General features: G+C 37.2%; 1 protein-coding gene across 7 annotated transcripts in view; it reads left to right on the top strand.

Annotated features, from left to right (window-relative positions):
* SYNE2 (spectrin repeat containing nuclear envelope protein 2) overlaps positions 1-16220 on the top strand; it is a 325432-nt gene that overhangs the window by 132555 nt on the left and 176657 nt on the right. For all 7 annotated transcript variants that reach the window (XM_070292474.1, XM_070292472.1, XM_070292475.1 and 4 more), the window contains exons 31-38: positions 2159-2338; positions 4293-4443; positions 11378-11536; positions 12177-12338; positions 13211-13312; positions 14233-14433; positions 15206-15377; positions 15909-16021. In XM_070292474.1, the coding sequence (XP_070148575.1) occupies positions 2159-2338; positions 4293-4443; positions 11378-11536; positions 12177-12338; positions 13211-13312; positions 14233-14433; positions 15206-15377; positions 15909-16021 (1240 nt within the window). The remainder of the gene's footprint in view (positions 1-2158; positions 2339-4292; positions 4444-11377; positions 11537-12176; positions 12339-13210; positions 13313-14232; positions 14434-15205; positions 15378-15908; positions 16022-16220) is intronic.

The following is a 16220-nucleotide window of genomic DNA, read 5'->3' on the forward strand; positions in this document are numbered from 1 at the left end:
TGGATGAAGGAAGAGTGAAATAAGATATGTATAAGATCCATGAGTTGCTGAAAAGTCTCTTGACTGCTGTGTATTTATTATGGGGTTCTCTTGATGGGGGAAGTCCTGGGAAACTACACACATTTGATGATAGGCAAGTGGGAGATGCACATGCCCCCTTGTCCTGGCTTCTTCCTTCATTGGCTGGGGACTGAGTGGGAATGCAGGGGACTGAGTTAATAGGTAAACTAAAGTTGGTGTTGACTTTGGAGAGTCTCCAAAGTCAACTCAGTTGGCAGCCTTCTGTGTGAGTGCTGCCGCTCTAATTCTGGCATTCAGATCCTGAAAATGAAAATGTTAGCAAAAGCTAGCAAAAGAGTTACTTTTGTGAAGCTCCCCTCCCCCTTCTAAACCTCTCCCTTTTCCTGGCTCTTCTTCTGTCCACCTCTAATCCCTCAGGCTCAGTGCTCTCCCAGGGTTCTTTAGCTGATTAAGCTCTTCCCTCTGAAATCTCCCTGAGCTCTCGTCTCAATGAGACATCTGTTTCTGCAGTGCTCCAATTCTTAATAAGGCATGGAACTGATTTAGTTATTGATTGTTAATACATTTATTATAGATTTATAAATAAATTAGTAATAAATACTAATTTACAAGTGAAAACTACATGTTGATAGATGGTAAGTTGCTTTAATTTTATTTGAGTTATCAATAGAACAAGCCAGGCATTGTTTTAGGTCCTGGGGATATAGCAGTTAACAAAACAGACAAAAATTCTTGCCCTATGTAGAGCTTATTATCTAGTGGAGAGAAGCAGAAGATATACAGTATGTGCGCTGGTGCTAAAGGCCATGGGGAAAAGTTAAGCAGAGAAGGAGGAGGTGGTTGCAATTCAAAAGTGGTCATTAGGCACAGTTTTACAGAGAAGGCTTTCACCATCTCTTGGAGCTTGCTCAAACTCATGTCCATTGAATTGGTGATGCTATCCAACCATCTCATCCTTTGTTGTCCCCTTCTCCTCCTACCTTCAATCTTTCGCAGCAGCAGTCAGCTTTTCACATCAGGTGGCCAAAGTATTGGAACTTTACTCAGTGTCGGTGCTTCCAGTGTATATTCAAGATTGATTTCCTTTAGAATTGACTGGTTTGACCTCCTTGCAATTCAAGGGACTTTCAAGAGTCTTCTCCAAACCACAGTTCAAAAGCATCAATTTTTTGGTGCTCAGCTTTTTTTATGTCCAACTCTCACATCCATACGTGACTACTGGGAAAACCATAACTTTGACTATATGGACCTTTGTCATCAAAGTAATGTCTCTAGGGTTGCATATGCGTGTCACAAAGTAATCCTGTCTGTGTTTGTCATAGCTTTTCTTCCAAGGAGCAAGTGTCTTTTAATTTCATGGCTGCAGTCGCTCACTGTCTGCAGTGATTTTGGAGGGAAGTCAAGAGAATCCTAGAGGTCAAGTGACAACACCTTTCAATGAGGAGAAACGATTAGCTATGGCATATGCTGCCTACTGTTGAAGGAAGGAGATGATGGAGATTGGGACATGGGATTAGCAATGTGAAAGTTACTGGTAGCTTGACAAGCAGTCTTGGAGGAGTGAGCGCCTTATTGGAGTGGATTCAGTAGAGAATTGGAAGAGAGGAAGTAGAAACAGAGAGTATCTGATAAAAGCAATTTAGACCTAAGCAAATGGAGTTAGCCCTGCCAGGGTTAATTTGTTTGTTAAAACCCTTAGTTCAAATGACTCTTCTTTATTTTGGGGGGCTTTTTGTACACATTTGCATTCCCTTTCTTTATACCCCCTGTGCCCTGCCTGAGGGGTTTGCAGTGTTCTGCCATCTGTCTCTTTTCCTCTCTCCATATCATCCTTTCTATCCCACCCACGCACACATATTCTTTCTTTTTTCTCATATGCATATACACACCCTTTATAAGTGTATTCATCACTGAGAAATGTTACTGCTCATGGTTTTGTATGTCTGTTCTATTTAAAACACAAACTAGTTCTGGAAATGCACCTCCTGAACTCTGTCATAGGAATGTGTGATCTTGGCATAAATCTCATGAGGGCAAATTAAAGTTAGTGTGCTCCATGAATTACCCATATTTGTATTGAATCAAAATTCGCCGATATTGATAATTGGCAATTAAACTTTTCTCTCTCGTGTTCAAGGAGAAAATCGTTAATCAGACTGGATAAGGACCTAGATGAATATGAAGAAGAGAAGAAACACTTGCAAGAAATGGTGAATTCTCTTCCACCATTCAAAGACGGCAGAGACAAAGCCCTGAGTCAAAGGTGCCGGGACACAGCAGTCTTGTGGGAGAATGCAAAAACCTTGGTCACAGAATGGTAAGGAGAAAAAAATTCCTCCACCAGTTAAAATTTTAAAATAGAGAATAATAATAAAAAAAAAACCAAACCCCTCCCAAATCTGAAAAATTGTCTGTGGCACAGTTAACTTTTTGGAATTTGTATGTTAATAACACAGTCCCTTGGGCCTCAAGGAGAGGCCAACTTAAGAGTTTCACACTAAGCTCACTAGGCCAATGTCTGGGGCAAGACCTGGAATCCTAGGTTATGGGCAAATGAATTTAAAAGGTTATCTAAGAGAGAGGACAAATATATATATATATATATAGTGTATTTATAATTACTACTGCCCATTTGTATTAGTTTTCTGTTGCTTCTGTAATAAATGACCACAAATGTAGTGGCTTAAAGGCAACATAAACTTATCGTACAGTCTGGAGGTTGGAAGACCTAAAATCACCTGTGTTCCTTTCTGGAATCTCTAGGAGAGAATCCACTTCCTTGCCTTTTCCCTTTTCTGGAGGCCGCCTGTTATATTCCTTGGCTTGTGTCCCCTTCCATCTTTAAGGCCAGCCGAGTAGCATCTTCAGATCTCAATCTCTGTCTTTCTTTCATCTCTGCTTTTGTTATCACATCTCCTTCTGACTCTGACCCTCCTGTCTCCTTCTTATAAGGGCCTTGTCATTATGCTACACGCATTCAGATAATCCAGGAAAGTGTCCCTACTTTAAGTTCCTTCATTTAGTCACATCTGCAGAGTTCCTTTTGCTATGTATAGAAGGTGTTCACAGGATCCAGGGATGAGGACGTGGATGTCTTTGGAAGTTGGGGCCATTACTCTACCGGAAAATTACACCTCTACATGATTGACAGGTGTTGTCAGTCAGTTACCACCATCTTTCCTACAGAGCCTGGACAAGGCTCAGAGTTTTCCTAATTTTGTAGCAGTCAGTACTCACCAATCCTGGTTGGCAGTGCAGCTGGACAGTCTTCACCCTTATCTTCTCCCTTTGCTTTCTGCCTGAGGGTGGGAGTGGCTGGGAGGGCTGACCATTCCAGGGACCATACCACTCAAGGGTTCCAGTTGGGTTGGGAACTGGGAGGGACTAATGGGCGATTCATGAGCAAGAAGAGAGAGCAGTCAAGGTGGTCTTAACCCCGCCCTTTTCAGCAGAGGTTCTAACCGCTCTTGCCGGCTCCCTCTTTGGCTCAGGGCACTTTCCCTCTCTCCTCTGAAGGCCAGGTGGCGCATCTGTTATTGGAAAGGTTAGTCTCTAGGTGTCCCAGCTGCCTTGTCGTTTCCCTTAACTCTACCCTCAGTGGTCCTTCCACCACAGAACTCCATCTGAGTGTGCCTTCTGCTTCCTGCTGGAACCTGAGTATACAGTATTCAAGATGAAGCCATGTGGTGTTTGATCTAGTCCACTCTTGGATTTTACAGAGGAAAGAAGCGAGGTCCACAGAGCCTGAAGTAACTTTCTTAAGGTCACATGACTAATTTTACCCAGCCATAAATAGAAACCAGCTGCCTTTTAACTGCCACGTCATCTATCCTACTTAAGCTTTTTTTTTTTAAATGACTAAAATCTATAATGAATTGAAATAGATATAATTGAATCGTATTGAATTAACACTGAAACAATGTCCAAAAATAACGCTAAAGAGGCACCATTTTCCAAGATATTTTTTAAAGATGAAATCCAGGTGCTGATTCCTTAAGGTTATGAATCCTGTGTTTCTGTCTAGAGCTTACATCTGGTAACTTTTTAATATTGATCTGGTGAAAATAGTAATCCAGTCCTTATTTAGACTATCCATTTGTCAAATAATTACATATACCATCATTCTTGGGTTAAATTGTAAAACAATATTATAAACCATGTCTAGAGGAAAAATCCTTCTATAACTTATTAGGTTATTTTTATAGCATACTACAAAGAGAAAGAATGGTTTTGTAACTTTCAGAAATTTAGCAGTGTTCCTTTTTTCACAGCCTTGACCAATGTGAAAGAGTTTTGGAGCTCTTAAAACAGTATCAGAATTTTAAAAGTGTCCTGACAACGTTGATTCAAAAAGAAGAGAATGTCATCTCCCTCCAGGCTTCCTACATGGGAAAGGAGAACTTGAAGAAAAGGATAGCAGAGGTGAGTCCAGATTCCAAAGGAAACTTTACACAGTGGCCTCGATTGCAAGCCTGACAATAGAGAGAAGGTTATCAGTGGAATCATTTTCAAAATGTAGTTTAGAAGTAGTTATTAGTGACTCTGTTTTACCAGGCTTAGAAGAATTTATTGAATTTATCCCCAGGGCTTAAAAAAAAGTTGGTCCCCAAGTTAATACTGGGTTGTATCTGTTTGGGTTTTGATATTGGTGGTATGGTTCTCTTGGAGTCTGGGCTTGCCCTTGCTGAAAGGTTGGAACAGTCTGTGCACTGACTTTCCACCTAAGAAGAACCTGACTTCACTACAGCCTTAAGAGAAAGAGGGTACTAGGAAAATCCCTAAAATCGGTTGTTAGTGGATAAAGAAAAAATTATCTTTTTATTTCTTCTCTTTCTGTAAAGATGTGTGAGCTTATCTCCAAGTTGCTCCATCTGTGTTCATAGCCTTGCCAATCACAACTTTATAGTCTAAGAATTACACTTTTGGACACTAGATGTCATTATTTTCTATGATTTTATGTGGTTATCAACCAGAGTGGCAGAAGAATGGAGTACTTAGAAAAGAATATGTTACACTGTATTCTTATACACCAGAAAATTACACTTCCTCCTGGTTTCCTGAGTACTCTATACTAAAGTGCTGTCAGAGTGTCAGAGGCATGTGTGAAATATCATCTACTTGATACACCTGGCTCTTAGAAGGCAATTTTATTAAACTTTACAGTGATTGAGAGCAACATTAATGAAGCTTATATACAGACATACTTCGTTTTATTAGACTTGGCTTTATTGTGTCTTTTCAAATTTAAAGTTTGTGGCAACTCTTTGTCGAGCAAGTCTATCGATACCATTCTTCCAACAGCATTTTCTCTTTGTGTCCCTGGGTCACAGTATTTCAAACCCTTCACCAGCAAAGGTTATGGCTTGCTAAAGGTTCAGAGAATGGTCCGAGTTTTTTTTAGCAGTGAAGTATTTTTAAATTAAGGTATGTGCATTGTTTAAGACATCATGCTATTGCACACTTCATGGACTGCAGTGTAACGTAAACAAAATTTTTAAATGTGTCTGGAAACTAAAATATTCACGTGACTTGTGTTATTGCAATACTTCCTTTACTTCCATGGTCTGGACCCAAACCTGCAATGTCTCTGAGGTAGGCCTGTAGACCAGATTCTTACAGACAATTTAGTCTTTGCCTAAAACATGTCCCAGTTCATACAGCTACTTTTCTACTCCACCCCCAGCACCCATTTTTCAGCCTGCGCTCTTGTTTCAGGATCTAGGTCTCTGCCTTAGATACTCACAGATCCTGAGTCCCTGCCTTTTAAACTGACCAGAGAGCAAATCCCTCTTGACTTGCAACTATTCTTGGTTTGTGCCAGGCCCACTGTGATGGTGTAACCTTACCCACCCCCCGACCCCCACACCCAGCTTGGCTGGACAGGTTAGCAACTTTCTCTGTAAACAAAGAAATAAAGTAACGATAGAGGTTAAATAACTTTCCAAAGATTATATGGCTAATAAGTGATAGAATTATTATTTAAGCTCAGCCTGACTACAAAGTTGTGTTTCAACCATAATATTGTCTTACCTGAAGACATATTTGAAATGTGAATTGTAGAAGAAAAAAATGGCTAGCTTTATACCTCTTTCTCAAGTGTAAAGATTTACTCACAAGAATATCTTAAAATTAATGAAACAATTGATTATATTTAAGAAATGTATAAATGTCCAGATTTTTACTATTAGACTGAGAATCTTATATCTAGCATGGTATCTTTGTATATTTGCTGAAATAATATATCATTTTGTATGGGAGATATAGAAGTACACTTGTGTTGAATCATTTTCTCTAATGCTTTTTTTTTTTTAACCTGTCTGGAAAAAGCAAATTGTGGTACCAGCTGTTAATGTAACTCTCTGTTAATTTTGTGATGACTTAGGTATGGTCTTGAGAAACAATTGACTTCTGGCATATGTATTTTCATGATACTTTGCACCAGTGGCTGAAATATGATACCACTGAGAACTTTTGTCCTTAAGAACCATAGAAACCTGGATGTTTATCTAGGGTATGGTGCCGAATTTCCACTCTCTTTAACGAAAGGCAGAAGTGCAAAAGTAAGACTAGAAGGCTAGAATGTCAGGGGACTGTTAAAGTTTGGGAAATGTCAGGGGGTGTCTGCTTTCCTTTACTGACTCCTTGCATTCATTGTAGGGACAAAACCTGCAGCTCCTGTCAATATTAGAGGTGTCCTCTCCTGCTCTTGTTTTTCTCATCACCCACCAGTAGCTTGCGTCAGTGTAACAACAAAGCTCTTTGAATGTAATAAAGAACAGGATACATATGTATATATGTATATTCATATATATATATTTCCATTTAGTTGGACAAGTGTCCTGAATGGGTAGGAAAAAAAAACACCAATGTCTACTTCTCTGCTCTGCCAAAGTATTAGTCAGCTTCAGGTCAGGAGACAGAGACTGCCCAGTTTTCTCTTTTTTTTTCATTTAAAACATTTAAGTAAATTTCATTTTTTCAATTGAACTTTTAATTTGAGATAACTTAGATTCATATGCAGTTATAAGAGATAATACAGAGAGATCCTGTGTGCCCTTTACTCAGTTTCCTCAATGGTAATGTCTGGTATAACTATAGTACAATATTGTAGTCAGGTTGCAGACAGTGATGCAATCAAGAGAAAGAACACTTCCATCACCACTTGATACCTGGTGTGGTCATCTTATAGCCCTACCATTTCCCTCTTGCTCCCACCTCCTCACAACCACTAATATGTTCTTCATTTCTGTAATTTTGTCATTGCAAAAAATGCTATATACATGAAATCATACAGTGCATAACCTTTGAGTGAAAGTTGCTCAGTCATGTCCGACTCTTTGTGACTGCATGGACTTTATCGACCATGGCATTCTCCAGGCCAGAATACTGGAGTGGGTAGCCTTTCTCTTCTCCAGGGTATCTTCCCAACCCAGGAACTGAACCCAGGTCTCCCACATTATAGGCAGATTCTTTACCAGGTAAGCCACAAGAGAAGCCCAAGAATACTGGAGTGGGTGAAAGTGAAAGTGAAGTCGCTCAGTCGTGTCCGACTCTTTGCGACCCCGTGGACTGTAGCCTACCAGGCTCCTCTGTCCATGGGATTCTCCAGGCAAGGATACTGGAGTGGGTAGCCTTTCCCTTCTCCAGGGGAGCTTCCCGACCCAGGGATCAAACCCAGGTCTCCTGCATTGCTGGCAGATTCTTTACCAGCTGAACCACAAGGGAAGCCTAAAGTATAACCTTTAGGGATTGGTTATTTTCATTCAGCATAATTTTCTGGAGACTCATTCAGGTTCTTCCATGCATTGATAGTTTGTTCTCTTTTTTTTGCTGGGTAGGATTCCATGGTATGAATGTACCACAGCCTGTTTAATGGTCTCCTGGACATCTGAATTGTTTCTAGTTTGGGGCTGTTATAAATAAAGCTGCTATAAATATTGGTATAGGGTGTGTGTGTGTGTGTGTGTGTGTGTGTCTGTCTGTGTGTCTGTGTGTGTCTGTGTGTGTCTGTGTGTGTCTATGTGTGTTTTCTTTTTATTTGTCAGGGATAAATGCCCTGGAGTATAGTTTGGGTTGTATGTTAATTTTTCAAACTGTTTTCCAGAATGGCTGTACCATTTTACATTCCCACCAGCAATGTATGAGGGATCCAGTTTCTGCACATCTTTGCCAGCATTAGATGTCTTTTTGTTTTAGTCATTCTGATACACATGTAGTGGTATCACTCTGTGGTTTTCATTGGCATTTTCCTAATTGCTAGTGGTATCGATCAGTTTTCCTTGTGCTTATTTGCCATCTGAATGTCATCTTTGCAGAAATCTCTTTTTATACCTTTTGCTCATTTTCTAATTAGATTTTTGTTTTTTTTTACTGTCGAGTTTTGAGAGAGATATGTATGTATATACACACACACACATTCTACATACTGGTCATTTGTCAGATATATGGTTTGCAAATATTTTCTCCCAAACTGTAGCTTGCCTTTTCATCTCCCTAACAGGGTCTTTGCAAACAAAAGATTAAAATTTTGGTAAAGGTTGGTTTATCAGTTTTTCCTTTCATAGATTGTACTTTTGGCATCAAAGTCTCAGAATTGTTTGCCTGGCACAGATCCTGGAGATTTTCTCTTATTTCTTTTTCTAAAAGTTTTATGGTGTTATGATTGACATTTAAGTTCATCATCCATTTTGAATCAGTTTTTGTATAAGGTATGAAATTTGGGTCAAGGTTCCTGTTTTTGTTCGTAAATGTCCAGTTGCTCCAGCACCATATGTTGAGAAGAGTCCCATTTCTCCCTTAAATTGCTTTTTCATCTTGTGAGAAATCAGTTATTTGTTGGGTTCACTTTGATCTATTGATCTGTGTGTCTGTCCCTCTGCCAATTGATATAATCTTTATTACTGTACCTACATGATAAGTTTTAAAATCAAGTAAACTTCCCACTTTTTTCTTTTTTTCAAATATCTTAGCTATTATAGTTCCCTATTATTCCATATAAATTTTAGAATAATCCTGTCTATATCTACAAAAAAATGCTACTAGGATTTGATAATAATTGTATTAAACTTGTCCATCGGTTTCAGGAAAATTGATATTTTTACTATGTTGTCTTCTGATCCATGAACTTAGTATGTGTCTGCATTTATCTAGATCTTCTTTTATTTTTTTAATTGGTATTTTATAGTTTTCAGCATATAATCACTGTATGTGTTTTTTTTTAGATTTACACCTATTTTATTTTTGAGTGATTGTGGATGATATTATGTTAAAAATTTTAGTGTCCATGTGTCCATTGTTAGTATAAAGAAATACAGTAGATTTTAAATTTTTTCCAGATTGTTTTCCATTATAGGTTATTGTAAGATGTTGAGTGTAGTTCCCTGTGCTGTACAGTAGGACCTTGTTGGTTATCTATTTGTTATGCTATACAGTAGTGTGTATCTGCTAATCCCTGACTCCTAATTTATCCCTCCCTATTCCCCTTCCCCTTTGGTAACCCTAAATTTGTTCTCTATGTCTATGAGTCTATTTCTGTCTTATACATAATTTCATTTGTATCATTTTTTTTTAGATTTTACATACAAGTAATATCATGAGATTTGTCTTTTTCTGTTTGGCTTACTTCACTTATATGATAATTTCTAGGTCCATCTTGTTGCTGCAAATGGCATTATTTCATTTTTTATGGCTGAGTAATATTCCATTGGATATAGGTACCACATCTTCTTAATCCATTTCTCTGCTGATGGACATTTAGGCTGCTTCTATGTCTTGGCTATTTTAAATAGTGCTGCAGTGAATATTGGGACGCATGTATCCTTGTGAATTCAAGTTTTCTCTGAATATTGTTCATGTCTTTATCCCTGAGTTTTGCATTTTTTCCCTTTTTTTCTTTTTTAAATTATGAAAGTATGATAACACATTTACAGGAGACTTGGAAAATACAAAACAAAGTTACATACAATTTCACTATATATTACAACTGAGAAATACACTCTATTTTTATATGTTTATCTTGTATCCTGTGACCTTCCTGAACCAACATATCAGTCCTAGGGTTGTTTTTGTAGATTCCTTGGGCTCTCTGACATAGATAATCATTTTGTCCACAAATAAAGACAATTTCATGGCACCCAAGATAGAGGCTTCCTTGTTTCTGTTTGAGGGTGGGCCCTCTCACTTTCCACAAGGTCTCCACTGCTACCTCCCTGGGTCCTCCTTTCAGCTCCCTATGTAGCCGTCCCTGACATCATGAGTGAGTGTGTGTGTATGTCACTGCTCAGCAGGAATGAAAGTCTGAGCTCTACTTGGCCTTCTTTTTCCTGGCTGGGGGAGAGGGGCTCCTGTTACTACCTGGAGATGGTGGTGATCTAGGTTCTACACTTGAGCTTTGCTGGTACAGGAGGGGGGTTGGGCCACGTGTTTTCTAAGGTATTTTGCTCCAGCGGATGTTTCCTAAAAGCTTTCTGTTTTACTGTGTCCTATTCCTGGCTCTTTGGTTGAAGAGAAAAGGCTTTTTTGGTCTGTACACATGGCTATTGCCAGGTTCTGACTTCTCCAGCACACACTCTGGGATATGCAAGGGAAAAGGAAAAGTCAGGGAACTCATCACCAGGCTGGCTTCAGGAGCTGATACCCCCAGCCATTCTCCCTCCTTGATCTCCTCACTTTTTAGTTTTCTTAAGTCGGTTTTGTAGGTGATGTCCAGGGTTTTTAGTTGTACTTAATGGGAGTAAGGAAAATTATGTTCACTGCATATTCCCAGAAATGGAAGGCCTGTCCCCCATGGGGATATAATTTTTAGTTTTTTATTCATGAGAAATCACTATTTTCAAGTTTTATATAATCATTAAAGATGCTTGTATAAGCTTAGTAAATTGAGTGGAAACGTTAGAATTGCATTACTCAACACTCAAATTTTATTTTGTAGTTTAAAATCCTTGGCCTTTTGATAGTGTTTCACCTTATAAGTTAGAATTTATGTGGGGGTTGAAATCATGAAAGATTACACTAGAAGTCATGTTATTGATGTTTCAGCGCTTTTGTCTATTTTAATCAGATGAGCACTTAGGTTCTTCAAAATCACAAAAATGGTTCCTATTGGAGCAGTCTAGGAGCTGTCATTTTTCATACCACTGAATAGAGGTGACTTTTTTGATAGAATATAATTTCATTTGACTAAAAACATAGTTTTAGACTATTATAAATATTTCATCATGCAGAGTGGGACAAGGCTGTAGGATTATTATTAAACCAGAAGTTTAGGATTCTAATAATTTTTCATTGAGAAAGTGGAACAATAAGTCTTACCAGTTTGTGTCAGTATATCAAAACATATTTCATATCACTTTTACAGATTGAAGTTGTTAAAGAAGAATTTAATGAACACTTAGAAGTTGTAGACAGGATTAACCAGATCTGCAAAAATCTGCAGTTTCATCTAAATAAAATGAGAACCTTTGAAGAGCCTCCTTTTGAGAAAGAAGCTAATATTATTGTGGATAGATGGCTTGATGTAAGTGATAATTTGATTGACTAGAAATTTTGCTTTATACCAATTGAATTGATCTTTTCTTTTGCATCTTTAATGTTTTTATCTAATTACAGAATTCAAAAGTGCTTATTATAAAAAAATGTTCAAATAATATAAAATTTATGACTTAGGATTTAACTTTACCCCAGGGTTAGGTACTACTAAGAAATGGGTCTATACTCTTTTAGATCTACAAGTACATACTCAACTTATTTAAAATAAACTAGTTAATATATTACTCATCCATGCAAGTTATTGATGTTCAGCTTTGTATTTATTTACTAATTTTTGGTTGAGTAGTAATGATATTTTATGAATCACAAATTAAGAGTTTGTATATTTTGAGTTGGATTTTTGAAAGCTTCTTTTATTATTGTGGTTTAAAAACGAGGAATACTATTTCTTTCAGTTGCTTATAAACTGCAGCAAATCACCTAAGTTATTTTTGTAGAATAATGAACTATATGGTATATTAAAGTAAAATTTTTGTTGATAAATAAAACAAATAATTTAGCAAGTAAAGGTAGTCTAAAATTTTATCTTAAAGTTGTGTTTGACTGAAACAGTTGTTCTTATACTTTTCACCATTCAATGTATTATTTTTATTTTTAAATTATGGTAGATAAATGAAAAGACAGAGGACTACTATGAAAATCTTGGTCGAGCTCTAGCTTTATGGGACAAACTTTTTTACTTAAAAAATGAAATTGATGAGTGGACTGAAAAGGTCCTTCAAAAATTAGAATTACATCAGCTGACTGAAGAGGAAACAAAAAAACTGAAGGTAATTGGACAGAAATAGAACATATATCCTTTTTATAGACATTGGCATTTTACTATCAAGTTTGCTTTCTTGAAGAGGGATAGAGAAAGCACAAAGAAACCCTTTATTTCTTTCATTATTCCTCAAAGGATACCTGCATCCCATTGTCTTCTTTGTGGTAATCCAGGAAGATGTTAGTAGGTATTAATGTGGGTTCATAGACAACCTGGAGGTTCATAGATAGAAGTGACCTCGGGGATGGGTCAAATGTGTGGCAGCTTGAAGCAGGATCTTAGCTCTCTGGCTAGGAATGAACCTGTGCTATAGTAGTGAGAGCACTATATCTTAATTATTAGACCACCAGCAACTAGTGACTAGAAGCTACACTCTGCTCTTGGGTTTTTTGGAAAAGAATTTCAACAAGGAGACATAAAATAGTGAAACAGGTAGCTGTCTCTTTATTAAGAAAAAAGTATATAGGCACATGGATGGGCTGAGAGGAAGAGAGTCGTGCAGTTATATGTGGTTCAATGTAATATAAAAATGTATGTATGAATGCATGATGACTTTACATTATACCAAGTCTGATGCTTTAAATCTTTTTTTCTCTAATTTTGATCACTTTATTCACTTTTAAGTTCACATATCCATTTTTATACTTTTGGGAAACACTTTCCAAATGTGTTATTGCCAGAGTGTTTCACTCAGTTATAACATATGCCTGACTCATGAAGACACTTAGTTTTGTATCTCCCAGGACTCTGTCAAAAATCAAGTGATTGGTGAAAATTCAAAGCTCTTTTAGTTGGTAAATATTTTCAGTAGCAATCACAGGTACCAGAAAATAAGGTATAAAATAAAAATATATTTTCTATTGGCATTGTGTGTTTTAGGAAGAGTTACAAGTCCATGAACAAAAACCTTCAGAATTTTCTAAAAGAGTGGCTAAAATACAATTCCTGCTTCAAAGCAGTGAAATACCTCTTGAATTACAGGTAAGAGAATTTTTGTTTAAAAGTTGCAATTTAAAATGCTCTCTATCCTCTATAGTAATATTTATAAACCAAAATTCTATAACTTAAACCTAAAATAAAACAGGGTCATTATTTGATTCACCTTTGTTCGTGTCCAACGAAATTTTTAACAGCATAATTTTTTATATTTGTTCCAATTTAGAATGAGTAATTTTTTGCATTGTTTTATTCTCAGTTCACTTATTTCATGGACCTTTTGTGTGGAAGGGGAGATGTTACTGTGCTCCCATGAAAAGTAACAAGGGTTTCCTCATAAGTGTTCTTGGGCATGGGATGGAGTAATATGGCTCAATGATTCCAGATTTATTAGCTGCTAGACAGGGAAACAGAGAGATTGCCCCAATTGTGATTTTCTGTTGTATGGAGAGATTTGTTATACTTTTACTTAAATAAAAATGCAAAAGTGCTTGAACATGAGCTCTGGGGTCAGACTTTCTGGGGGAAGGCCTTGCTCTACCTTTGTGGTTTTGGGCAATTTGCTTATCCTTCTCAAGCCTGAATTTTGTATATAAAATACTTACCATGATTCTGTGTACATAATAAACAGTAAATGCTAGCCATTTACTTTTTTATATATGTTTTAATATTATTTTCCAATAAGCACCATGGTATGCTAAATAAAACTTGTTTCAAGGGGAAGAATTCCATTACTCTCTTAGAAAAAAATTAGAATATCAATTTCAGTTTTTCATGTTACTTTTTTTTTAACGGCAATATTTAAACTGTTGTATCATCATGTAGAACAAGGGAAAAATCAGAAAGAGAGAGGTGATTTCACATTGAAATGAACAAAGTTTCAACTCATTCTTCAGCAATGTAGTTGTCTTAAAATCTAGGTAAATCAAATCCATGACAGTACTTCACGTGTTTCATAATTTCAGGTGATGGAGTCTTCTATTTTGAACAAGATAGAACATGTGAAAATGCGTTTAACAGGGGGATCCAACTGTGGTGCAATCAGTGGCAGCACAGCCGAGCTAAGGGAGGATCTCGACCAGGCCAAGACCCAGATTGGAATGACTGAGTCTCTCTTAAATGCCTTGTCGCCTTCCGACAGCTTGGAGATCTTTACTAAACTAGAGGTACTTCCTAGCTACTTCTCTTCTGTGGCTCAGATTTATTTTCACACTTATTTATGGTGGTCTTATCCTTTTGAAATTAATTCAAATAATTATTTTTAAAAATGAAAGCTTGGGGAGAATAGTCAGAAAAACAATTTGTGTATGTTTCACCTTTTAACTGGAGAAGGAAATGGCAACCCTCTCCAGTATTCTTGCCTGAAAAATACCATGGGCAGAGGACCCTGGTGGGCTGTAGTCCATATTAAATATCAAATAATTATTGCCCACAAAGGAATTAAAAGGTGAGTGAGTTAGTGAAAGTTGCTGAGTTGTGCCTGACTCTCTGATCCCATGGCTTGTAGTTCACCAGGGTCCTCTGTCCATTGAATTTTTCAGGCAAGAACACTGGAGTAGGTTGCCATTTCCTTCTCTAGTTAAAAGGTGAAACTGTAAAATACATTTATTGGGGCTCCCCTGCTGGCTCAGATGGTAAAGAATCTGACTACAACGTAGGAGACCTGGGTTCAGTCCCTGGGTTGGGAAGATCCCCTGGAGAAGGGAATGGCTTCCTGTCTGGAGAATCCCATGGACAGAGGAGCCTGGTAGGCTATAGTTCATGGGGTCACGAAAGTCAGACTCAACTGAGTGACTAAGCACATACATTTATTATCTAAGAGAAAGCAGATCCACCCAGTAAAAAATTATCTAGGTTTTAATAGAAACAATGGATACCTAATATTCTGTGTGTAAACTGAGCCCGTTTTAAGTATTGGTTGTTTGTTTATATATTTAGGAGATTCAACAACAAATTCTACAGCAGAAGCACAATATGATATTACTTGAGAATCAAATAGGTTGTCTGACTCCTGAACTCTCTGAATTAAAAAAGCAATATGAAAGTGTCAGTGATTTATTTAATACCAAAAAAAGTGTTTTGCAAGATCACTTTTCTAAGTTGCTGAATGGTGAGTGCAATGCTTCCTTACTGTTTCTGGGAATATTGAAAAGTGAATAGGTACTGTGAACACAAGGGCTAATTAATCTAAGCTTCATTTAGAAATGATGGTTGCACAGAGCCTATTTAAGGAAATAATAGTCAGATAAATCTTTTGGGAGCAAACACTCACTGATATATGCTTATTATAAAAGACATACCTTTTGTTCAAGTCCCAGATCTTTATTTCATGAAGGAGAGGCACCTGGGTCCTAGTGTTTGACCTGCTCACTGTGGTCAGAGTCTGGGGACATGCCTGTGAGCAGGCTGCCCTGTAGGTTTCTGTGTGTGTCTTGTATGATTGGAAAGGAGGTTTGGTATAGGAAATATGCCACAATTACTGTATAGGTTCTTTTAACCCTCAAAATTAGGTTTTAGTTTGTTATCATTTCACAGTGACTTGTATCTATGGCATGGGGAGCAAGTTTCAGAATCTCTTAATTTAACAAGGTAGGTGACGCTGTCTTAGAATAAATACAGCTTCCTTTGTTTTTTCCTACAGATCAGTGCAAGAACTTTAATGACTGGTTTGGCAGCATTAAAATGAACCTTAAGGAGTGTTTTGAACCATCAGAAACAAAAAAGTGTGTGGAACAAAAACTACAAAAACTTTCTGTAAGAAGACATATATAAATTTCATTCAAAATTTATCAAAATTAAAATACTGGAGGCAGAACTGTATATAAGTAGATAGATAATAGTTATTTTGACTTAGTAATTTCCCTACATAAAGGTAATATTTACAAAAAAAATCTGACCTTTTCTCAAATATTTTGACACTCTATGTTTACTGGATAAAGTTGGAAGTGACTTA

This window comes from Ovis canadensis, chromosome 7, assembly GCF_042477335.2.
Source record: "Ovis canadensis isolate MfBH-ARS-UI-01 breed Bighorn chromosome 7, ARS-UI_OviCan_v2, whole genome shotgun sequence".
Lineage (NCBI taxonomy): Eukaryota > Metazoa > Chordata > Mammalia > Artiodactyla > Bovidae > Ovis > Ovis canadensis.